The 25,684-nt window shown below is 39.6% G+C and overlaps 1 protein-coding gene across 1 annotated transcript in view; it reads left to right on the top strand.

Moving 5' to 3' along the window:
• grin2ca (glutamate receptor, ionotropic, N-methyl D-aspartate 2Ca) overlaps positions 1 to 25,280 on the top strand; it is a 54,482-nt gene extending 29,202 nt beyond the window's left edge. The window contains exons 4-13 of the mRNA XM_026325391.1: positions 1,971 to 2,085; positions 5,544 to 5,755; positions 13,585 to 13,753; positions 14,927 to 15,080; positions 15,339 to 15,464; positions 17,129 to 17,358; positions 21,042 to 21,202; positions 21,301 to 21,488; positions 22,089 to 22,321; positions 23,155 to 25,280. Coding sequence (XP_026181176.1) covers positions 1,971 to 2,085; positions 5,544 to 5,755; positions 13,585 to 13,753; positions 14,927 to 15,080; positions 15,339 to 15,464; positions 17,129 to 17,358; positions 21,042 to 21,202; positions 21,301 to 21,488; positions 22,089 to 22,321; positions 23,155 to 24,771 — 3,205 coding nt within the window. The 3' untranslated portion in view covers positions 24,772 to 25,280. The remainder of the gene's footprint in view (positions 1 to 1,970; positions 2,086 to 5,543; positions 5,756 to 13,584; positions 13,754 to 14,926; positions 15,081 to 15,338; positions 15,465 to 17,128; positions 17,359 to 21,041; positions 21,203 to 21,300; positions 21,489 to 22,088; positions 22,322 to 23,154) is intronic.
• Positions 25,281 to 25,684: the final 404 nt, after the last annotated feature.

The following is a 25,684-nucleotide window of genomic DNA, read 5'->3' as shown; positions in this document are numbered from 1 at the left end:
ACAGGGAACAAATCACAACACATTCACCATGAATCTGTCTTGAAGCCGACAACATCAAACGATTCTTTTAAATACGGCCATGGATGGGGAAGGTCTTGCTTTTCTGAATCTGCTACATCATCGTTGGACTCGGCAACACTCCCTGGATTCCTTTCTTCCTCCATGTCGCACTGCAAGTTTTCTCTCTATCATAACCTGCACACTCGCAGATATTTGTGTTTAAATGTAGGGAGTAAAAGTAAAAAGTTGTCAGAAAAATAAATACTCAAGTAAAGTACAGAGACCTGAAAAACCTACTTAAGTACAGTAACAAAGTATTTGTACTTTGTTACTTCCCACCTCTGCTGAAGATGAAGTCCACAGTTCCATTGTGGATCTTATTTAGAATTTGTCATTGTAATATGTACAACAAAAATGAAGTACAAACCTCAACAGGGCAAGATCAATAAAGTGCCAGATCAAGATAAATATCAATAAAAGTAATTTAAAAGTAAGTCTTTATAAAAGTAAAAGAAAATAAAGCAAAAACATGAGTAAAAACACACAGATGTCAAATTTTGATGTTAGATGTTAATTGCACAGATCCCTTATTTTATAGTGAAGTATGCTTATTTATCCCACAGATCCCTTATTCTAGTGTTATGTCAACATTATGTTTTCCTGGTATTTGAGGTGTACACAGCTCTGGGATAAAAAAAAAACAAAAAAAACAACAACAAAAAAAAATGTTTTTCAGTCGATTTCTTCTTGTTTTAATGGCCCTGTACCATCTGCCTGATGGCAGCAGTTGAAACAGAATAACCAGGGTGGGATGATATTATGGGCTTTCTTGAGATAGTGGAAATTGTGTAGGCCCTCCATAGTGGAGAGAAGGCACCAATGAATGATGGGCAGTAAGTGATGATGCCTTCTATGGTGGAGTGGAAAGAAACCAGCACTCTGCTGTGTTCATGCCCCAGGTCAAGTCTTTCTCAAACTGAAGTTGGTGAGGTACTGTCCAGGTGGTCATCCAGCCTGTCTTGCATTCTGCCTTGGCCTGTCTGAAAGCAGTGTTCCTCTCCTTTAGCAGCCACTGGACACCCCTGTTCATCCAGAGTTTCTGATTGGGAGAGACCCTGGTTCGTTTATCCACTGACAGGTCTTTATTTAACACATGACAGTGTCTGTAAACACCACCAGTTCCTGGTGCTCAAAAATGTCCCAGCTGCTGCTGTTAAAGCAATCTTGCAGCTGCTGAAAGGCTCCATTAGTCCTGGTTTTAACAGTCAAGGCGGTGGTAAGAGCAGTTGTCGTGGGGAGTAGATGCTGATGATGTGATTAATGATGGATTAAGAGCAGGGACATGCAGTCAGAATGGCCCAGGTGTGCAGGGGTCTAGCCCTGTAGCCCCACTTGATGTTAGTTTAGACCTTGTCCAGTGTGTTAGCTCCTCTGGTAGCACGCTTAACATGCTGGTGGAATTTAGGTAGCACTGCTTTTAAATCTGCGTGGTTGAAGTCCCCAGCTATTATACGCAGGGCATCAGAATGCATGCTCTGCTGTAAACTCATACTGCTATCCAAATGTCCAAGTCAGCTATGGCATCCAGTGGAATGAACATGGCAGTTATCATGACTACATTAAACTCCATGGGAAGATAAATAGGCCTCTATTTAACAGTCAAATACTCCAGGCCTGGGGAGCAGCGACAGCTACAGTCACTATGTTAGTGCTGAAATTGTTATGGACGTACACATACTGTTCTGCTCTTATCGGAGTGAGGAGAATGCAGGAGGATACAACTGTACCTGACAATGTTATTCATTGCAGCCTGAAGCCTCAGTTCGTCCATTTTATTTGCGAGGGATCTTGCATTGGTGAGGAAAAGGCTGGTTTGTGTCGGCTACATAGCCTCACTAGCGTGCCGGCCCTGCAGGCTCGCCTTTGTTTCTTCTCAGGAAGCTGAAAGTGATGTCTCTGTTTCTCTGCAGGCACATGCTGAATGTAACCTGGGAACACAATGACTTCTCCTTCAACAGTAACGGTTATCTGGTGAATCCAGCCATGATAATTATCACTCTGGACAGAGAGAGACAGTGGGACAAGGTGAGTTTTTCACAAGATTGTGAAAGATATTACACTAAGTGAAAGTACTTTTTGTACACACATTCCTGAAGGCACAAAACCTTGTTTTGACTCATAAATTGGGGAAACAGAAGAGCTGTTCTGCAGTAAACAGACTGATTTGACACATCACTGGTCTCTTTGTAAAGACTAGTTACAGATGTTAGATCTCCACTGAAAACAATGAACCTCTTAATGAATGATCACCCCCTAATCACACATACACAGTACTAGGTCTCACATCCTCCTTCCCTCCATTAAAACCCACACACGCATTTTTACCTGGTAACTTTGCTGCAGTGTGCACCTCTGTACCTGGATATTGAAACCTTAATTTGACCACAGGCAGCTGATGTAGTATTGACACTGGACTCGAGGGAGTTCACTTCCTCCACTGGTTGAAAAAAAAAAAAAAAAAAAGAAAACTGTTTAGTTAAACATCACACTGAAAGTAAACAGCCTCAGGAAGTTAAAAGCTAATTATTTTATATTGATCTCTTTGGAAGCTGAGCCCTATTAGTCTCCGAGATGTTAACAAGTCTGAGTCAATAAGGAGTTGTGATGGTAAAAGAGGCAAACAAATTCAGTTATGATAAGGTAAGCCATAATATGTATTAATTTATATCCAATTAATTAAAAGTTATATATAAAAAACCAATGTATAAAATGATACTGGCTTGTGATATCATTAAAATTTACTTTCTAATATATAAAAGGACATTCAGAAAACATGTACACTGCTGGGCACAAAGTCAGTAAAATATTTATTTTTAGTTGTCTTTTAACTACTATAGCAGCAGTTTGACTCTATCTTACTCATATCATGAAAATGTTGCATGTTCTTTGTCAATATTTTAATGATGAAATCAAACTGAAATCATACTAAAAATTTTTAGATTAACCGCGTTAACGTTGACAGCTCCAATATGACAGCTCCAAGCTCCAAATGTAATAAATTAAGAAGGTGAAGAGTGTAATGCTAGATATATATATATATATATATATATATATATATATATATATATATATATATATAGCATTACACTCTTCACCTTCTTAATTTATTACAGTACAATATTCTCATCACCCGTATTTGCTGTAATTTGCAACTTCCCAAGAGTTACTGTTTAGCTGCTTCCATGACATCTTTCTCTAAAAGTCAAGGTAACTTCGGAAGATGGAGGGACAGCATGACAAAAGACAGCGGCGACAGAAAGAAGAAGCCCCGAAGCAGAATGGAAAGTGTTTCTGTCATTGCCGTTATCTGCCAGAGTGATATACGAGACTGCAAAGCCGCGGTCCTGCGGTTGCCTATCTGCACACAAACCCTGAAATTACAGCCTTGCCGGCTAAAAAGGGCTTGTAAACTGGAAAAAATATAATCTTATTGAAGTATTTTCTCCATTGATTTTGTAATATATGCCACTAGAATGGCAATAACTGCATTTTTCTTTTTCAAAGAAGTAAATGTATTTTAAAGCAGTGTCTGAAGGAGTTTTACAATGACATTTTTTCCACTTGTCAATCAGAGATCCCCAACAGCACTTTTAAATTTTACATGTATAGCAGAAGAAAGCAGAGAAAGTCTGTAGCTTTGTCCAAGATGAATGAACAATGAAGAGCTTCACAGTCCGAGCGGCCGCAGAGACTTTAATCTGAAATTCACATTGCTTTGACGAGACACCCATAGAGCAAGGTAAACACCAGAACTCATCAATATGACTGGGAGGACAGAAAAATAACAAAAAAGTCTAGACAGTTTGGATATTTGGACATTTTTGCCTGAATTTCACTTGTTTTCGTTTTATTATGATGAGCTGTACTGACTGATGCAATCACACAGGATTGTCCCCTTTCCTGCATAAAAAGCAGAGATTATTTGGGGAGGAAAAACATTTTGTCCAGACTGACACAGTTTTGTTTTTTTTTTAGCTCTCCAGGAAGTTAATGACATTTACAGTACAGTCAAGGGTCTGTGAAATAAACAAACTATTATTTAAATATCATTCAGCTCGCATTCGCACCAACAATCCCAGTATCAGAATTATAGGTGGAATTGATCCATTTACAGGAAATAATACAAAGAGAAGGAAACTGCTTTTCCTATCTCTTATTCCTCTCCCCTAACTGCACCACATACATAACCACGTAGTAAATTGTGACACTTCCTGTCAAACCTATAGATTATTCTATTGTTTTTATTGGAATGAATGAGCTGATAGAGCAATACTGATTTCTGAAAAAGCAATATTTTGCAGATGATATTTAGACACATATTGTATACCAGTAACAGAGAAGAACATGAAGTAGGGCTTCATCCTACCAGCCAACATTAGTGTTGGACCTCATTGGCTGAATGGGAGCACTACAAAAAAATTTTTAAAAAATGCTATTGAGTTCTATGAAAGATTGAGGCATCTTGTTTTACTAGTTAACATCCATCATGTTAAAGTAAGAACTTGCATTATTTTTGACTATTTGAGAAGGATGAGGGCTCTGCCTTAGCTCACTCACCACTGCTGGTGTGACTCAACCACTTTGACTTCAGGTAACAAAAATCCATGTTTTAGTAAACTCCGTAGTCCATTAAAAATCATGAATTCATTCACATTAATGTAGAATCAATATTATTTTCAGTGTTGCTGGCTTCCACAGCTTAAAGAAACTAAAGCAAAAGGACAAATCAGTGAGGATGGATTTGGAAATGTATCAAGATTCAATAACATGCAACCCAATGTGTCTGGTGAATGCTTACAAATGTTAAATATCTGTTTGTTCATGTGGCAGCCAAAGCAGCATTTATTAGCCCCCTCTGATTCAGCATGAAGTTAACTATCAGTAGACTGTTCTGGTGGTTTTGGTACTTTGGGCTCAGTTGGTCCTCTGCGCTCTTCATTCCTTGATTTCACAGACTGATTTAAACAATGTCAGAGAGGCAAATTTGTAGTACCAAACAGGTCACAGCTTCTTCAAATAAATAAGCTTGAAACTTCCGATCTAAATTATGTATTCAGCTTGCTTGAAATTTCCCACAACATCCAATTAAAATTAGCTAACTGGTTTTATGGCAGGGGGTGGAATTGCTTTCATTGAGTTAGATACATAATTGCACTCTCATCCCTAGTGACCAAAAAATCAATTTCCTCCAATCTGTGTGCAAACTAAAACTCTCCTTGCTGCACCAGGTCCAGATGCACAAATCACAAAGATCTACATTAACAGCGTATATAGTTAGAGAACTGGGGACAACTGTATTAAGATTGGAAGTTGTGACAGACACCGTGATCATTTTTTGTTTCCCCCAGAACCCTGTAATGTATGTGTCCCTTTGAAAAGAGTCCTGTATTTTATTGTTATAACACAGCATCTTTTAGTACGGTAATTACAGAGATTGTTTACTGGCTCATGTTGCTTCACCACTTTTCTTTCGATTCTATCAGGTGGGGACCTACGAGATGGGTATCCTGCAAATGAGATACCCCGTGTGGCCACGCTATGGCTCCTACCTGGAGCCGGTGTCGGATTACCGGCATTTGACGGTGGCCACGCTGGAGGAACGGCCCTTTGTCATTGTGGAGGCAGTGGATCCTGTGACCGGTACATGTGTAAGCAACACTGTACCCTGCCGACGACAGTCCAACAAGACGGAAGCGTAAGTGATTCTGCCATTCAACAACAATGAATATTTCCATTCCAACGTAACAGTCACCACAAACACAATCATAACTTAATGGGTTTGTTGGTAGCATTTTATCAACATTGCACTGAATTCTTTTATATCCTTTTATATTTATATCAAATCAAACAATCAGTCAATCTCTATCAAAAGTACCAAATTAGAGACATACTTTAATTTTTATGAGCAGAGAAAACAGGAACACTTGCTTTTGCATGGCATCCTTTGATATTCACATTCTACATTACTGATGAGTGCTATGGGATATTATGCACCTGAAATACTGAGATAAACATCTCTAGAGTACTTATTATGCTCACCTTATTCTTCAACACCTACTTCCAAATAGCAGGAGACCTGATTCAGAGCTATTAGGATCACAGGCTTGTAATACATGAGTTTAAGATTCCAGCTTGGTCTCATGTCTGTATCTTAAGAGTCAGTGTGGACATCAGATAAAACAGAATCTGTCTGCTCAGTGAGATGCACAAGTTACTGTGTCAATTGGGCTGAGAGCTGTAAACATTTTACTGGATGCCTGATTATTCTCACCACATAACTGATAAACTACAAGAAGGCTCCACCACTATCCACATAACAGGTAAAAATTGTTTAATTATGGAAAACATGACTTTCACTCTTTTTCATCTCTGCAGCTCCTCACTGTGTGCCTTTGCAAACAGCTACATCAGTGGAACTAACTAATCCATAGTTCCATTCATTACCAACTATTGTAACAATCAGTTGTTATCAATTTTATCGATTAGTTGTTGCAGGCCTAGTGAGTGTATGTTAAAATGCTTGCAAATGACAAAACACGCCCAGGTTTGAGTTTGCTCTGATGGCCTTGTGCCAGTGTTTTTACTTTTTTCCTACTGGCCAGTCGATGTACAAACTCCCTGTAAGCCCATAAGCTCCAGCCTGCTCAACACCAGATTTTTGAACCTTACACAGTGGTATAGCTTCTTAATTTTTTATCTGGACTTCACATTTTACTGTGACGACAGGGTTCAGCTATCACCACCCGCTAGCTGGCCAGACAGGATTGTCGGTACTGCTACTTTATTGGACCAATGTCTTGACTCAGAGCCCAAAACTGTAAGTGCATCAGTAAAATGCTTTTCTTTGTGCTTACCAACATTATTAAATTTAGATAATTTGTTTGACACTGTACAGAAATGGCAGCTTGTTAAAACAAAATATTTCATATATGTCAGTCAGTTACAATCAGTCTTTTCAAACCAAAGGGCAAACATTCCCCTTTCTTCCTCTGTCCAGTGACAGCAGCCCCAGCTGCTCTGTTGTATGTGGGTATTGATATTAGCTGCAAAATAATATTAGTTGTGATCCAGAAGTCTCACCGTAATGGTGTGAAGGTGGGAGTATAATACCTCTGCTGGTTAACGTTATGCAAACAGTATGTCAGCGTTGCTTCAGCTGATTTTAATGTACTGTTGCTGCTCTAATTTTAGTGCCATGAAGTAAAACTACTAGTGTTTCTGTATCACTGATAACACTGTTGAGGAGGATATACTGAGTTTACCATAACATATCTCATTAGCACACTTTAGCTCTGAGCCATTCATGGGCTTTATATGAGTTAGAAACTTGTTGGCCCGCTTTAACACCATTGCACCATCATTACACTCTGCTGCACTGCTAAGCTGGGAGAAACTGTGTATATAATGTGTGAGCACTTTGTGAATCGTCTAGCGACAGCTTGCTAAGCTGAAATTTGCAGTTGTTTCTCTCACAGTACACCCAGTTGGACCCCAGTGGTACTATTACAGCAGGATACCACCATGTATGATGCCAGAAAGACCCTTTTGTGCCTTGGAAACAAAGCACGAATATGCCAGAGTAAAAGATTTGTTAATATATAATAATATAGATATAGTGTGTGTTTTTTACATCATCATCCTGTTTAGTGTAGCAGCACCAGAAGTGGAAGAAAATTATCAATAGGAGGCTGTCATGCTCCAATCAACTGATGGCCTGAATACAACACAGCAGCGTGCAGCATCAGGAAGGTCTAAGGATATTCGAAGGGAGACACAGCATGATGATTTTCTGCTGAGCGCTCCAGCACTAGCTGAAACAATTTCACAATACAACTGCTTTTCCTCAACATGACATACATTACATGTTCTGTGGGAGCTGACCAGTCAGATCAGACTGGGTTTAAAAGAGCTGCTACAGAAATGAACAGTATGATACAAGAGTTTTATGAACCTATAAGTATATAAACAGTTCCAAGCAAACCCCTGAAATAAACCTGAAAATGAGCATATTATCTCCCCTTTTAATTGATTCTGTATCTAGCTTGATAGTGCCATTACATATGAGATTGAGAGGCTCTTCCCCTGCCATTAGCCCAGGCTTGTCTTCTTATCACTCCATGAGGTGAGATACTCATTAGCATGCCTGGCCAGAGTGCAATATCACAATGATCAACCTGTGACTCAATCAGGGAAATATATGTGCGGCATGGTGGGGTATCAATTAAATGGAACAATTAGACCATATCATCAATCCTGAACACCTAGAGACTGATATTGGTGTTCATTAGTGAGGGAGAGAAGTGTTGGCCATTATCCATTACTGACAATGGTGTTAACAAGATGAAGGGAAGAAAAGATGAAATCACCTCTTTTCAGTGGTACCAAACACTGCAGCGTTTATCACTCACGATGACCAAATCATACTGCAAGAATAAAAAGTGCATACTTCTCCTTTTTGGACAATTGTATTTTTTGACAGAAGCACAAAATAATGTAAGACACAAGCAGATAAAGGCAAGGAGAAGGTCAACGAAGCACTCTGCACTTTGGTCAGCTTAAAGAAACACTGAACGCTGCAATGGAAGGTAGAAGCTTCTCAGAGCTTTAAACTGTCAAACTGTATGGTGAACATGTATCTGTGCATACTGAAACTAGTATTGCATTTGGAGATTTATATTTAATTCAACATGTTGACTGAACTAATACCCTGTTTAGTCGGTAAAATATGGGATAGTGGGAAGTTTATAGAAGTTTAAACAGGGCCCTGGGTAATTTTTTGGTTTGGTTGCACCGGTGCACCTCATTTTTTCATTTAGGTGCACAAGCACAAAATTAGGTGCACATACACTAATACATTGTATGTGGTACCTCTTCGTCATTTCTCATGCACATTGATAGTTTTGTAAGTGATTGCAAGCAGAAATAAAAAGTGTAGGCCATGCAGGTTAAAACTCGCTGAAGTCCCCAGATTTGGGGACTTAAAGGAGCAGCTAGCAAACACAGCATGAAATGATGCACTAATCCTGAAAGAATAAAGCCATGTTGTACATCAAATACAGAGCAGAACTTGGGCTTAAAGAATATATAAACCTTTTTTACACACCCCAAACACAACTGAAATGAATTACTTAAATATCAAACTCCACACATCACCGCTCTGCTGCAATGGCATTTTATGCAAATCACACAATGCCCACCTCAACTGAAAGCAGAGATGCCACACATTCTGAAGATGCATGTAAAAACACTGTAAAGCACCAGAGAGATAAAAGCCAAAAAATAACAGCAGAAATCACTTCTCCAAATGATAGCTGTAAAATTTCTCTTTGCAGTTTTGCCGTGAAAAGTGTATTTTACCAGTAAATCCACACTAAATCCTGTTAGCCCTGTCTTATGCTACATTCAAATAATTCCAGCCATTTCTGAAGGGCTTTTCCAGCACAGTTCTAAAAATCAGCCTCGGGTTCAAAGGGTCAGTCATCTCTGACTCCTATTGTTTCAATTCAGAATATTGATGAGGCGACACCAAATGTACTGTTACCGACCAGGCTTTGACCTTTATTGCAGTAAATGCAGTGCATCACATTAGCCGATGTGTCATACCTCAGGCACAGGAACAGGGCCACCCATTCGTTTTTGAAATACATATGTCTTGAATTTTTTATGTTCAGTTGGCTCCAAATGTGATGGAAACTCCAGTTGCTGGGTGAGGGTTATCTGTCACTTTAACAGAGGGAGACAGGAACAAAAAAAGTTTCTATAGGCTTACTTCTCTTCATCTTTGCTTTGCTTCACACCATGTTTGATGTGTCCCTTTGAATATGGAACACAGGGATCACAGGATCAGAACCAATCAGAGGTGAGAACCTGCTGTTTATTTTTTCTTGATTGGTTCTGACAAGTGTGAGTTTGGGGAAAAAAACATACGTGGACAGACATGCCAAAAAAAGTTGGGTGCACCAGTGCGACCAAAGAAAAAACTTAGTCGCTACTTGTTTAATTTTTGGTCACATGTGCAAACAAATTGGTTGCACTCTGGAGCTCTGGCAAAGCAACAAAGCCTCACATGTTGGTAATATTTTCCTGAATGTGCCCTAAAACGACATCCAGGGGATTATTAAATTCTTGCCTGTGAAGCAGACCATCTGTGTAGCTCCCTAACTCGTCTTCATAGAGGTCTGACAAACAGCCACAGTGTCTGGCTCAGATTTGGCTAAAGCAGCCCAAAGCAGTTAACACAAGCTTTCTCTTTGAATCAGACACGTTCTCCAGTGGGATGAGAAAAAAACTCAAACTCTCCTTATTGCCTTTGAACTGCAAACAGCTGGCTTTCCCTCAGAGCACATTGGCAGGGATTAATTCAGAGGTAATGCCCCGGTGAAGGCTGCTATTGATCTGGGAAGATAATGCCACCATATATTAGCAGTGTTCTATGTGAGTCAGATTGTAAGATGATTTAATTAAAGCTGAGAATGACTGCAGCTGTAAATGAGCTTTGCAGAGCCTGCACAAAGCAACTTTATGCATCAGAGGATTCAGAAGTGATTGTTAGAAAAGTGTTTGAACTTGTGTCATGTAATTTAGTGAAGGACAATCCAGGCAGAAACCTACAAACTCAACAGATCAAACCTACCCGCAGCCACCTGTAATACTGGGTGTGGTCAGAAGGGCAATGTACTTTTACTGTCTTTTTAAAACAGGCCATTCAGTAGTATTTTTCTTTGACAATATTTAGTCTGAATCAAATCTGGCAAATCTGCATAATCACAGCTGGGGATTGGAGTGAGACTTCTCCTTTGCATCCTGTAATTTGTTTTCAGCTAACAAGGCAGGTGCACCTTTATATGACAAATAATCAGGTGCAGTTTTACAACTTGCTTAAGAGGTGAATATTCAACAGGCTTTTCAGCAAGAGTACTGTTTTAAATTTTCTTGACATGCAGATACGGGATGCAGACAACAAAAGCCTAAACGACTGATACGTACTGCTACACGTCGTCATCCATAGTGCAGCTTCACAATGCTGCAATGTCCACACTAAATTATCGATCAAACACATTTTCAACAATTCCCAAAGACCTATTTTAATGCAATTGGCAGTTAATTGAGCCCAGCTCTGAACCCTAGCAGCTAGTGAGACAGGGGATGCTGGGGCCACTGTGTTTACTTGCAGTCCGCTATGGCAGCCAACTCTTCCCTCTTAAGTCTTCATTTGTTTCTGTTTGTTGTGGCTCAGCTCTGCCCGCTCGCTGCCTTGCCTGTTCGTCTCATTGCCTCCCGGTGCTGATGTGTGGGTGCAGAGTCCATTAGGCTGAAGGTCTGGGGGAAGGTTATGGGTGACGTGTCATTAGTGCTCTCTGCCGCAAGCCCATGGCTCACTAGTTTATTGCCACATCACCTGACTAGAGCAGGAGCAAGATAACAGTGGCTCCCACGAGCCCACGCCCACTCTATCTGTGAGGAGCAGAAGCAAAGATGGAGTGTTATTGGCATGTTACCAGTGTCACTACCAATGCACAAAAAGACACAGATGGCAGACATGGCATTGGCATGCCACCCACACAGGGTCATGAAACCCCAGAAAAAGCTGACATAACATTCAGCAGCGCAGCTATAAAGAAGGAACTGGGCTTTTTCATATCCACCATCTGATATAAGCTTAATTTCCCAAGTTAAGATCTTATATGCAGGTTCTTTAAATTCTGCAAAGGCACCCTCATGGTGCCAGGCATTCAAAAAGACCCAGCTGTTTCAGCCAGATTCGTGAGTTCAATGCACATGGGCACTGACAAAAATAACAGAAAACTGTCATGATGAATGAGGAATTCATAACATGACAGTTGTGACTGAAAATGCAGTCAAGAGACTCATTATTGTTTTCCAACAACTCCAAGTTAGTTGCCAAGTTAGTGTGTTGGTACTTTTTACCAAAAGGAGAAATGTAGAAAACAAACATTGTCCTCACATATCACATTATGGAATAATGGGACATGCAAGAAGAATTTCCTCAACACACCTCACACTGCCCACCTTATACTCTACATAGTTGCATGTGTCCATTTTGGCCTCTATGAAAGCATTGAAAGGTTTTTATTGTAGAACACACGAAATGGATCAAGCCCATACCAAAGGAAGGGCAGCCTCTCTGACACTTTATTTTTTAGAAATAGATCGTCCAAACAATAGTCTTAAATTATGGAAAATCTCAGCCTCACCACCCTATGGGCTGTTGCTTGTGTTAGTGCTTTGATTGAGTTTGTTTGAGGGTTTTTTTCCCCCCAGATGATTTATAGCTTCTTCTACAAAAATTGGGAAGAAACTGCTAAAGTAAACGTTATTTGAAGGGTTAATTTTCAACTCTGCTAAATTCGCTGCCTTCTTCCTGACTCATATCTCTGCCGTCATCCAGTTAGTCTGAAACTGAAGGACATTTTCATCCCCATGTTTCTGGTAATCATGCTAATAAGTTAGGGGAATTAATTTAAACTCTTACATCAGCCTCTTGTACTTGGTATGCAGAGGCAAAACTGTCTTGTTGGCTTCTGCTGCATGCTCCGTTTAAAGATCAGTACTATATGCAAGCAGGCACACCATGTCTTTATTGCTACAGTCTTCCTGACAGCTTAGCATATGGTGTGTATTACACCGGCTTATGTCCTTATTAAAACAGCTTAGCATATAGTAGTCCACACTATGTCCAAATCTGGATCAAATATTTTGGTCTTTGAGAACGAGATATGAGTAAAAATTATGATGTCAGAGAGGAAAACCAAGGTGTGAGTGCAGAACAGTTATAAGGTTCAATATGTAGCATTAACAGTTTTGCATCAGGAGATAAATTATAGTAACATGAGACAATCACTGGAGAAACGTGGCAACGTGAAAGTTATCTGTTACCAGTTTTTAATGCAGTGCTACCAGTTTGCAACCAAATGTCAAACTGGTTTGCTTTATTTACACTATTTCTTCTATGATTTCTTCATTATTAGGTAGATCCAATACATAACTGTGACACTTACTGGCAGGATATAATGTTTTGTTTTTATAAATATTTACAGGAGACGATCGTAACTAAAGGAGTAGATTAATTTCCATACTATTACCTTTAATTTGGTAATATTACATAATATTTTAAAGGCTGCTGGCAACGGACAAGTTGCCATTATCCAATCCAAATAATGCAGCAATGAGTTTCACACTGTTACTTTGTTTGTTTATGGTGTCAGATTTGTTTTGGTCCATCTGTAAGGACAATGAAAAAAATTCAAAATATGGTGGAGTAGCTCCAGTTTTCATTTCAAAACAAATTTTAATGTCATAAATTCTAAATAATTTTTTTTTTAATTTTTTTTTTTTGCTGTTTTGTAACACATACTTAAAGTATGCACATCATGTTCATATTTCTCAGTATTAGAACCTGAGAACTGTTTTAGCATATGAACAAAAATGTTTTTAAAGCTACATAAATATTAAAAGGTTTAATTTTTTTTTTTTTTTTTTAATTTTCTCCCCTTTTGCCTTTAGTATTGTTGGTCACACCGAGCCGTACACAAAACTGTGCTGTAAAGGCTTCTGCATAGATATCTTGAAGAAGTTATCCCGGACCATAAAGTTCTCCTACGACCTCTACCTGGTCACCAACGGCAAGCACGGCAAGCTGGTTCGTGGCATTTGGAATGGGATGATCGGAGAGGTAAGAACTACTTTTATTTAGCAGTAGCATCCTTTTTCTCAGGTGGACCACATCGGCAACAGTATGAATGAGGTCAAATCTCTGTTCGCTGCTTCTCATTACTGTGAGGTCAACAGCCAGAGGTTCAGATTCACTGTTTCGGAGAAAGAAAACCAGAAGGCCTTTGATCAGTGACACAGATTTAGCACTTATAGTTTTTTTTTTTAAATAATTCCCAACATCTGTGTTTTTGAAGGGTGTTCTTTTTTTTAATTAAAATACATTTTAAATTGACCAAATGTAAAAGCTAATAATAAAAAAATAATTCTAGCTCAACGGCATAAAAAAGTTTAACCTGGCCATAATAGAGAACACCCGCTTTTTAGGTTGCACTGATAAGTGTATTTTGTGCTTTGGTTAAAACGAATAAATAAAAAGGATATGAAGGATATGAAGTCAAGATGAATGAGTTCATGAACAGGTACCAAGGTCAGTGTGGCGTTGAGGGCAAGGCTGCTGTACACAAAGGATGAGCAGGTGTCCTTGCAAATAATTTCCACAGTCAAATTGCTCTGGCGAGCCCTCCTCTTAGGGAGCTGGACAGTCATTGGTCTTTTTCTCTTTTTTCGAAAGCAGGACGCCCATTGTGCTCAATGAGGCATCAACCTCCACAGGACAGCTAATGGCTTGCATGAGGCGGACTGTAAATCTACCAGCTCCCCATCAGCATGATAAACAATGGTATAATATGGCATAAAGGGCTGGAAATACACTGCAAGGCCATTTGAACTATGCTGGTCAAATACTGGGTGGTACAAATGTTACTGAAAATAGCCTTATGTAATAGGAAATGCAGTATAAAATGCAATGGATTACGGATTAATTAGATGATGGATTATGCTTCACAAAGCAGTGGTAAAAAACACAAAATAACATTGGTATATGCTATCGAGTTGTGTCAGTCTGCCTGTTGGGTGGACTTAAATAACCAGACAGTACATCACCTAGAGAGACAGAGGTCAAGTGTGTACTGACTGCAATGATAGATGAGATTTATCTCTAAGGTCACCAGTGAATGTCAAGTATTATGTGGGACACTGTTACTCAGGGTTCAATTTATGGCAGCTCCAAAAAAACATCCGCTCGCCATTTTCATCCAAAAAAATCTCTCTGTTCACTTTCCGCCTGCTCTAGGTGTTCTACAAACGAGCGGACATGGCCATCGGCTCGCTGACTATAAACGAAGAACGCTCAGAGATTATTGACTTTTCAGTGCCATTTGTGGAGACTGGAATCAGTGTGATGGTTGCCAGAAGTAATGGGACTGTCTCACCCTCTGCCTTTTTAGGTAGGAAACGCTGCTGTACTTGAATGAAGATTTATGACTATGTCTTACTTTGTCTGTATTTACTGTGTATTTTTTATAACATTTGCTATTTTTTTTTTTTTTTTTTTTAAAAAGGCTGTTTAATTTTTTATGATTTTAATTAATAAAATGTATGATCAGATTTGTCTTTGAAAACATAAGTTTTAAATAATTTTATCAAAACTTTTTTTTTTTAAATTTTCTATACTTTTTTAATGACTGTGCCTTCTGTCCTTGTAGAGCCTTACAGTCCAGCAGTCTGGGTGATGATGTTCGTCATGTGTCTGACTGTTGTGGCCATCACAGTGTTTGTCTTTGAATACTGCAGTCCAGTTGGGTACAACCGCAGCCTGGTCAGTGCCAAAGGTGAGTGTCTCCTCCCCAGACCACCTGACGATACACAACTTAACCGCCACAACACCAGATTAAAAAAAGCGAGAGCATGGCTGTGGAAACGGGAACAATTGTGATTTTTGTTGTTTTAAGTTCAACTTAAAGTATGCACATCATGTCATATTATGCCTATGGTTTTGTAAAATGTGTATTCATCAAAGCCACTGGGCAGGACATGCTGTAACAACTAAGACATAGTAGTCAGAGGGTACTAAATAGCATGGTGTGCAACCAAATTCAATGCACCGTCTATCTTTAATTCTGTTTATAAAAATATGCTAATTATTTGTCAAAAGGTTTTTGATTTTCATTGTAATTTAACATTAAAAAGAAAAGGACTTATATTCATATAATTCAACAAATGACAATGTAATGTGCTTCCTTTGAATGAACCTCCACACACTTGTGACAAATACTGTCTTAAGGGTTTTGAAGGGCTGTCGAGAACATGTGAAATCCAAGCCTAATTATAGCAGCCACACATTGGATCAATGCCTGGAAAATTGAGTTACAGCTGTTTCATCTCAGAGCCATGTGGTCCATAAAATATATTACAGTGGATAAAAAATTGTAAAAAAAAAAAAAAAAAAAAAACACTAAAGGGGTTATATTCACGGCTTGGTATCTTTAGGATGTATCCCACATATGATGCCATGTCAAAACCGTGGTCATTGCATAACAAGGACATCTGATCAGTTTTTATTTAAGTTTACCAAACAAGACAGCTCTTTCACTGCTGCTGTTTTTGTCTTCCATTAGCAAAAATGCTGATGTTTGTCTTCCGCTAGATGAAATACTGATGTTTAATATCTGATTTAAAATTAAGTATTTTAAAGCTATTTGTCATGATTACAGCAATGACAAAATTCAATTACTGAAATAGGACACAAAGATTCTGCATTTGGATGTTTTTCAAAATTTCAGCCATTTTATTTTATGGACATGGCGACTAGGGCTGGATATCAGTATTAATCTTCTGATTCAATTCATTGCAGATCCGATGACCAGAGATAATATCACAAAGCGAGAGCTCAGATCAGTGAGATCTTTTGCAGTCTGCAATCTTTAGATTAGCCTCATTATGAGTTACCTCATTATCCTGAGTAACTAACCACATACAAGACTTAAAGATTGCCTACACGTAACTTTTAGCACCGATGTATAGTATATGGTTACTGGTTTGGTACTTGCAATGATATCAAAACCAAGATGTGGACAAATTCATTACAAAATAGGCAAAGAATGATAGGATAATTTACATTAGAAAACATTAGATCTAAACTCTATGCATGACTATATGGCAAAGTTTATGTTTATTGGCATTGGAGGGTTTATACTTATGCAAGTAAAGATGGTATCGTGAAGTTACGCTTGCAGTCAGACACAGGAAGAACATTAAATCTCCAAACAGAAAGGCCTTGGTCAGTCATGGTCTTGAAATCAGAACCATCTTACTGTAAGGTGAGGTAAAAAAAAAAAAAAACACCTCATTAATATTCCAAACAAACTATTTTTAAAAATGTCATATGGATCATCCTGGAGGGCAATGAAAAACTGCTTATTTTGTCATTTTAGGATAGTTATTGTTCACCACATTTAGATTCATTCCTGTCTACTGCTGACTTCACCCTGCTTAGAGCCTGGAGGTCCCACCTTCACCATTGGGAAATCAGTGTGGCTGCTATGGGGGATCGTCTTCAACAACTCAGTACCTATTGAGAATCCCAAGGGCACCACAAGTAAGATCATGGTCCTGGTCTGGGCTTTCTTTGCTGTCATCTTCCTGGCTTCCTACACAGCTAACCTGGCAGCCTTCATGATCCAGGAACAATATATCGACACAGTCTCTGGATTGAGTGACAAAAAGGTAAAGCTCTGTCACTGTCATTGACAGTCCTGTGTGTGTTATCAGGTATGTTTGTGTTTGTTGAACAGCTTAGGAAAAAACCTAAACTGTTCTATTTTGGGTGTGTAAATAGTGTGTGGTAGAGCTATGAAAGGCAAATATCCAGAAGAGGCAAAGTCATGGCTGTGACTTTTCACTTTCCCTGCAAAGAAGAAGAGTTCATGGAGTTTAAAATTGAATTACATCCCCACACCCTTTAAATGGGTAGGTCTGTCAAAAGCATATCAAATATAATACACAAGTGGATTTCTTGGGGAGACAGTCATTATAATTTCTGGTATTATCTTATGCATATTTTTCTGGCCTGAGGCTGTGTTTTATAAGAGTACTGACAAGAAAATCCATGTTAAACAGTCAGCAACAGAAATTATTTGTAGACTCTCTGCTTGCAGGCAACCGAAGGGATTAAAGAGGCATTTGAGGAAAAGACCAAGCTGTCCACTGCTCATTACTATTCTGGCAATGTCAGAATTCCCATCTCATTATACATTAACTCTGCTATGCAGAGAAAGAAACAGAGCCATTTTGACAGCATGTCCATAGATTATTGAACAGCATTCTGCATGCTGGTTGGGAATGGTGGGTTGTACTGCTGTTCATCCAGCTCTACTGAACCTCTGAGGTTAAATAAATGTAAACGAGGTACACGATTAAGCCACAACAATGAGAGTGATGAAGACAAGTCAAGGTGTTCTAAGGACAGAGCACTGAGCTGTTAACGCAGATGATTACTGCATCCCTACAAAACAGACACTTCAAAAAGTCCTTGTGAGATGGGGTAGCGCATCAAGTTAACACTGGCATCGCCCAGTCTCCTTCAAAGCACTACTCCTGTCCCACACGCTACATTTCTGTCCTCTACAACACGAGTAAGGTGTATGCAGAAACTTTTGATGACATGCTGCCAAGATACAGTGAGGTAGCTTAATTTCAGCAGGCTCCATTAAGATGTAAAAGTTGAACACTATATACAACTATATTGTATTGCAAATAATCACTGTTCGTTTGCAGGCTTTATACCAAAGATCAAAGTTTGTTCTAACCAAGACTACGATGATCGCTAAACATAAGCAAGTCTGGAGCAACTTTGGCTTATGGTAGTCACACAGATACGGGCCATTTGTATCCTTACAGCTGAACCCTTGTGTGTTCTGTAAATAAACCTACCATTTTCACATCATGAAGGATTACACCTCCTTTGCACATCTTGAAATTTCACCCATTTGTTAGATGCTGTACAGGTTGTAAATTTGTGACTTAGGGCTGTGTTTAGTTTATACACAAAACCTTGAAAGATTGCTCAGTGTCTGACATCAGAATACAGATGGTATTGCTGTTTATTCTCATACAGAAGAGATTAAAACTCAAAACTTGCAGTGAAAAGAACAACTGCATATTTAAACCAACACATTTCAGCTAGTGGCCATCATCTGGGGCAGTGGGGTCACAAACCAAAACACACTGGTCTCACACATTTTTTGCTTTTATTTTAAGGAGGATATTTACTAAACCTGTCACAAATTACCGTCAGGTGATCAAAACATTGCATCCCTGCAATTTTGTAAAAATTTGGTATGTACTGATTATATAATGAGCAGTCAAAGCAGTGTTGATTTGATTACACTGGTACCTGAGTAGTAGCATGTGTGCACTAATATCGAGGATAGATGAAAGTTTACTGTTGGTGAACTTTAATACTGGTTGAAGGAACAACAAACATTTCTGAACTGCAATCAAGTAATCATGTCTGCAAAAGTCTCTCACATTCTTCACTGGCATCCCAAAAAGTGTGAACCGATGTAGCCCCCACCATCTCCTTCCTCTAATGTGTCCTTGTACTCTGAAATGACTGACAGTCACAGTGGTGGTAAATCAGGTGCTGATGCAAGTTGTTTCCATTTTGATTCTCCCCTCTCACCCATTGCAGCCCTGAACAGGAACGCCTTAAATTACACAGAGACCAAAATTACACAGAGACCAATTGTGCAACATTAAATAGTGCCCCTTTTTTTTTTTTTCAGCACAAAACCCACTGAGATTCTTTAGTAAAAAGAAATTCATGCACTTTCAGTTCACAAGCATTAAGTGCAAGAAATGAGGTGTAAAACCTTAAATTGTTGCTACTTTTGACATATTGATTGTTTTCACTTCTTCATGCATGTTAGCAGCAGGTAAAGCTGTGCCCGAATTTCTTTTTCCCCTTTTCTCAGATACAAACTTTAGCTTAAACTGCAACGTTACTAATGTACTGTGAACGTATTTCTACACGGTAATGAAAAAATTTAAGTATGCAGGCTATATTTCCACCATGTCCCATTTCCTGTCCTTGTAGCTTATAATATTCATATAGTACTGCCAGAAGCAAAACAATAAAATGAAGTAATTTCTTACTGCAGACAAAAGAGGGATAAAGGAAATCTGGTTCCCTCTGGACCCAGTGTCCCGGACACAGAGTTCATTTCAGATTGTCGAGTCTTAGAATTGGAGAGTCGGATGTGTAAATTAACAGGCAAGAGGCCAGAAGTGTAACTACTGTAGCACAAGAACTTAGGAGTTGAAGGGGAAATCACAAAAATACCAAGGCAGTGAATGCCACTGTATTTGTAGCTGTGTTGTTATCTCTGCACTTGTGGAGACATGCAGGTATTATGTCACTTCATAATGACAGAAAACAACACTAATAAAATGACAGAACAATCATCAGGGTTATGTCACAAACTGAAATTGATTATATGCTCATATGCCAAGGTCTCTTCAATGCTGGCAACTTACTGTTTTTGGACTATAATATTAGTCACTTTTAGCAAACACAGCCTTATTGAACAGAAAAAAAACATTTATAAGCCACTTCGATTAATAAGTCACGTTTCTAATTATACTTATTATAGTCTAAATTAGCCTATGAAGAACGTAGGCTAGGCATGACAACATGCAGAACTGCATTATGAAACTCATTCATCCGTGTCATGTAAGGTTAAACAACTGTGCCAAAGAATGGGGGGGTATATGAAGCAGCGTGTCCTCTCAGGTTGCCTGAATGATTGTCTTCATTATGTGCAATGCTTCTCTTGAATTATACTGTTTTTATTTACTCTTTTTAATTTAAGCTTGTTGTGAGTGTGTGTGTATGTATGTGTATTTTGCAAAAGGATATTTTTATTATGAGGATTATTCAGGATGCACATCAAATTTCCTTGTACTTCTGGTGCAATGGCAATAACTTTTTTGAATTTAATTGAATGCCGACACTCACTCTTTATTACCTGCAGTGTGAAGTCTTCTGTATAGCTCTTTCTTTTGAGCAGAATTTTCACTTGTGTTACACTAGGAGTTGTAGTTTAGTGTGAATATAAACGTTTTTACTTTTTCAGCAGTACAGTATTATATTCAGTTGTGCCAAGAGAACCTAACAGCTAGCTAGTGACTACTCAACAGAATGACAGTTAATTAACAGATGTAAGTTGCTTTGCTATATCAGTTGCACGACAAGCCAAAGCACTAGGAAAGTGTGACTTCTGGTCCAGAAAATACAGTAGGTCAAATATTTTTGTGAAAAAAAAAGTAATTTCTATTCAGTAATGTGTAATCAATTAATATTACAGATCATTTCTGTGTTTACAAATCATTATTCTCCCTCTGAACAGTTTCAAAAGCCACAGGAGCAGTACCCTCCATTCCGCTTTGGTACAGTCCCAAATGGCAGCACAGAGCGTAACATAAGGAGTAACTACCCTGAGATGCACTCCCACATGGTCAAATACAACCAGAAGGGAGTCGAGGATGCCCTCAACAGCCTCAAAACAGGGTAGATGTTTGCCAAAAATTGTAAAAAAAAAAAAAAAAAACAGAAACATAGATATATCATGGCTATCTGAGTAAACATCCTTGTCTCTATCCTGTCAGGAAACTAGATGCCTTTATCTATGATGCTGCTGTGCTGAATTACATGGCTGGCAAAGATGAAGGGTGTAAGCTGGTGACCATTGGCAGTGGGAAAGTGTTTGCTACCACTGGTTATGGTATCGCCCTGCAGAAGGATTCACGGTGGAAACGACCCATCGACCTGGCCCTGCTCCAGTTCCTGGCTGATGGTAAATTCTTAATATATATGCAGTAGATGCTAAATTTCAAAGAATTATTATTATATAACTGATAAAACTGCATCTACACGGTCCTTTCATAAATGTGACAGAAAACTTTGTATAAGAAGAGAAAATCATAAAACAGTACATGAGCTGTACTAACTGCTACTACCAACAGATCCACATGCAAGTTGTTTTGAATCCTCTGGTAAAAAAGCTTGGTCACCTTGAATATGACACAAGCACACTGCACAATGTCAAACTGAGGCCATACACAAAGTGGTGCAGTATTATTACTTCTCTCAAAGACAATCAGCAGAAAAATCATGTGGTTTAAGATGAAGCTCCTTTAGCGGAATGTAGAGGAAAGTCTTTTACTGAAGAGTTAGACAATGTCTGGAAACCACACAATAGATAAAGTTATACAGTGAACTGGTTATTTGACGTGAACTGGTTATTTGACGTGAACTGGTTATTTGAAACAATTTCACTATCCCATGCTGGTGCATTTTGTGGGAGGTTGGAGTGTTTCATTACTCTCTCCAAGTCCCCAAATTAGTACGAGTACTATGAAGGCATAAATCTGTATTCTGTGCTCCTCGCTCACAGGTGACACACAGAAACTTCAGACCGTCTGGCTCACTGGAATCTGCCGCAACGAAAAGAAAGAAGTGATGAGCAGTAAGCTGGACATTGACAATATGGCTGGGGTCTTCTACATGCTGTTGGTTGCCATGGGCCTCAGCCTGCTGGTTTTTGCTTGGGAACATCTGCTCTACTGGAAACTACGACATTCAGTCCACAAATCAGAGCGCCTCGACTTCCTCCTAGCAATCAGCAGAGTAAGCAGATATCAGAATGTTGTTTATGTAGTTGTTTTTTTTTTTTTTCTTTAAATTATCAGTACAGTGTAAAGATTAGGCCTCCTTTAACAGCATCCACTGAGTTGTGCGGTCTCTAGAAATGTTCATTTGAGTAAAAATAATTTACATTCAACACTAATAATACTTTTTATAGAGAAATGTTGCACAGAATAGCCTTGGTCTATGAAATAATACAGTTACAATACAGCCTGCTACCTCCTTCAGAGGCTTCCTTCAAAAAACAGCTTCAGAAATATTGGCTGTCATACCAGTACACAACCAGAACAGACAAATATTAAATAAAATGAGTATAAAGCAATAAAGGGTCTTCACAGATACTTTCTGAAACACAGATAGTTGTGATCCCTGAAAAATTGAATTTAAATTGCCGAATTAAAAACCTTCATCTGTGTGTAGAAAGAAGTCACAGGTGAAATTAAGAATTGCAAATGATACACAATTTGAAAGTAAAATAAAGTTGGTGGGATTAAAATGGAGAAACTAATATAGCAAGTGCATGATCAGCAACTCATTTATATGCCTGAGCTCTTTTTAACATCAAGCTGTATGAAAACATTTCAAAATCAACACAAATATAAAATTACCAGAAACAAGTTTTTCCATATTTCAATAATTGCTTTACCTCATTTTCTCAATAAGTTACTGGAAATTTTACAGAAATTGACCAAAATTAATCACTTGACTGTAGTGAAACTAAATTTAAAAAAAACCTATGGGATCTCACGGGGTTGTTAGTCCTGGTATGTGATGAGGCTTAAAGGTTGTAATTTGATTTATCCATCTCCACACAGGGCATCTACAGCTGCTTCAATGGAGTAGAGCAAACTGACCACAACGGGAGCATACAGAGTCCTGACATCACTACCAACTATACGCAAGCCAATATGCTGAAGATGTTGAAGACAGCCAAGGACATGGTTTCCTCTGCCAGAGTGGAGAACTCTCTAGACAATGCCACAAAAACAATAGAGAACTGGAGCAGGCGGGGAGCGGACAATGTGCGCACTGGACTGCCACCCAGAGTGACAACAGATATGACCCATGGCCGTCTGCCCTATATTTCCAGCATCACAGACAACCACTCACCATACCCTCAGAGGGCCCTCACACCCACCTTTCCAGTTCATTATGGCGACACCTCCAGCCAGACCCTCTTGGACAAGCCCTGTGTTGTGACCCGACCCACCCCACTACGCTATACGCTGCCAACCCGAAGCAGTCAGCATGTCTTAGAGAGGACTCTGCCCATCTCCAGCATCAGCAGCCCTCACATCGCTATGAGGGACACTGCTCCCTCTGGTACATCTAATGTCCACCACAGCAGCAGGCTGTATGTGGAGAACCACGCACGGCACCCCTCGTCCCCTTTTGTCCCTTACAGGGAGTTCCAGATGCCCAATATGTACATGGAGCATAAAGGGCCACTCAGGAGGAAGTTTAGCTACCCCCCTGACTGTATGAGTCGAAGGAGGAGGTCCCATAGCTATGTGTTTGATGCTGCGGACCCCAGAGTAAGAGATGACTACAGTGAATCTCGAGCCTGCCTTGCTGAATTGAGGGCTAATCATCTCCTGAACCATTCTCCTGATGCTGCTGCCATGAGCTGTACTGCAGGACACTACCCAGGTGGCAGCACAAGCTGCAACTCCTGTATGAAGTCTTACCTGGACCCTGAAATGGATGACATACCACTGCTAGGGAAGAGCAAACTCAACCGTCGAGCCTCATTTCTCAAAGCCACATGGGGAAATGACAGGGTCCGTCAGGTAGATGAAACAAAGCCCTCCACATCCACATCTCCCTCCACTCGCGTAGACATGCCTGACCTGTTTCCACGGGTCATAGTGGCCAAACCAAAGCCCCATAAGCTATATGGCAGTCTGGGGCACAACCTGTCCTGCTACCCCTTGGCTGCTGAGCCTGCCTACTTGGACCCAGCCCACATGGGTTCCTACCCCTACAAGCAAAAGCTCAAGTACTCTGACTCCACCAGGCTGCCCTCCTACAGGGAAGCAATTCTGCAGAATGCCACTGCCCTGCGGCGCTCATCCTCCACAGTCGTGCACAGACACTATTCCACCTACCTGAACTCACACACAGACTTACCATTGTATGTGGGACCTCTGACCCAGGGAGCATCCCAGTTGTATGATGATTCCAGAGACATGTGCCGCTTGTTCCCCTGTACAAGCCTCTGCCCAGATAACACAGGAATGGTGCCTCGCATGAGTGACAGGCAGGTAGTTTGCCACAACAATATGTTTGGGGCCTACAGTGGCACAGGGAAGAGGGAAGACCTAGGCTTTGGGAGCAGAGAGCGGAGGCAGGTATTGGTTGCGCGCAGAGTCAACAGTCCTTATGTGCCAAAGCCCTGGGGGAGGGTATCGAGCCTGGAGTCTGAGGTATGAGTCCCCATCCTTACAGGACCTCCAGTAGGCTCTAAGGCTGAGCTCCTCTGAGGATGGGCATGCCTAGAGGTTCACCCCTCAGCCTCTGGTTAAAGCAAAAACTACTCTACACCAATAGTGTATTTGAGAGTGTCTCTCAACTATCAGTGCAATAATATCTTGGGCAGCAAAACGTAAACCAGACTCTGTCAAGCAAATTACTGCTGGGACTTTGTAAGGTAATGATAAAATGCTAAATAAGGCAATGTTGCAAAATATTTAATACATAACAATTTAACCTGTTATTTAAAAAATTTTTAAATGCTGTGTTGCTATGTGCAAGAATTCTGGGAGACAATATACTGTAGCCTCTCTATCTGACTCAACTTGAAACATTTCTTTTTCTCATCTTTTTTTCCCCAAAACCATATGATTATCCACCATTTCAAATAAGAGATAAATTATCAAGATAATTTGTAGTCAAACCACTGACATGTCTTCCATGAACTTATATACCGCATTTTCCAGACTATAAGCCACGCTTTTTTTAGTACTTTGGATTGTTGTGCGATCCAAAGCAAAGTGTTAATTTACTGTCATTTTGTCGAGTAGTCACTAGCGTTAGATTGCACTCTTGACTCAAAAAGTAAAAACGTTTATGTTCACACTAAACTCTAACTCCTAGTGTAACACAAGTGAAAATTCTGCCCAAAAGACAGAGCTATACTGCGGTCTTTAAAATGCAGGGAAGGCTGGAGTAAGTGTCGGCATTCAGGCAACCTGAGAGAGGAGGAGGAGACACTGCTTCACCTTCTCCCTGACACCGGCAGAGTTGCTTAACACGGATGAATGAATTTTGTAGTGTACTTCTGCTTGTTGTTATGCGTAGCCTACGTTCCTCATAGGCTAATTTAGACTGTAATTAATATAATTA

Source organism: Mastacembelus armatus, chromosome 8 (genome assembly GCF_900324485.2).
Source record: "Mastacembelus armatus chromosome 8, fMasArm1.2, whole genome shotgun sequence".
NCBI lineage: Eukaryota > Metazoa > Chordata > Actinopteri > Synbranchiformes > Mastacembelidae > Mastacembelus > Mastacembelus armatus.
The sequence above is the reverse complement of the archived record's forward strand: the minus strand, read 5'-3'. Positions and strand labels throughout refer to the sequence as shown.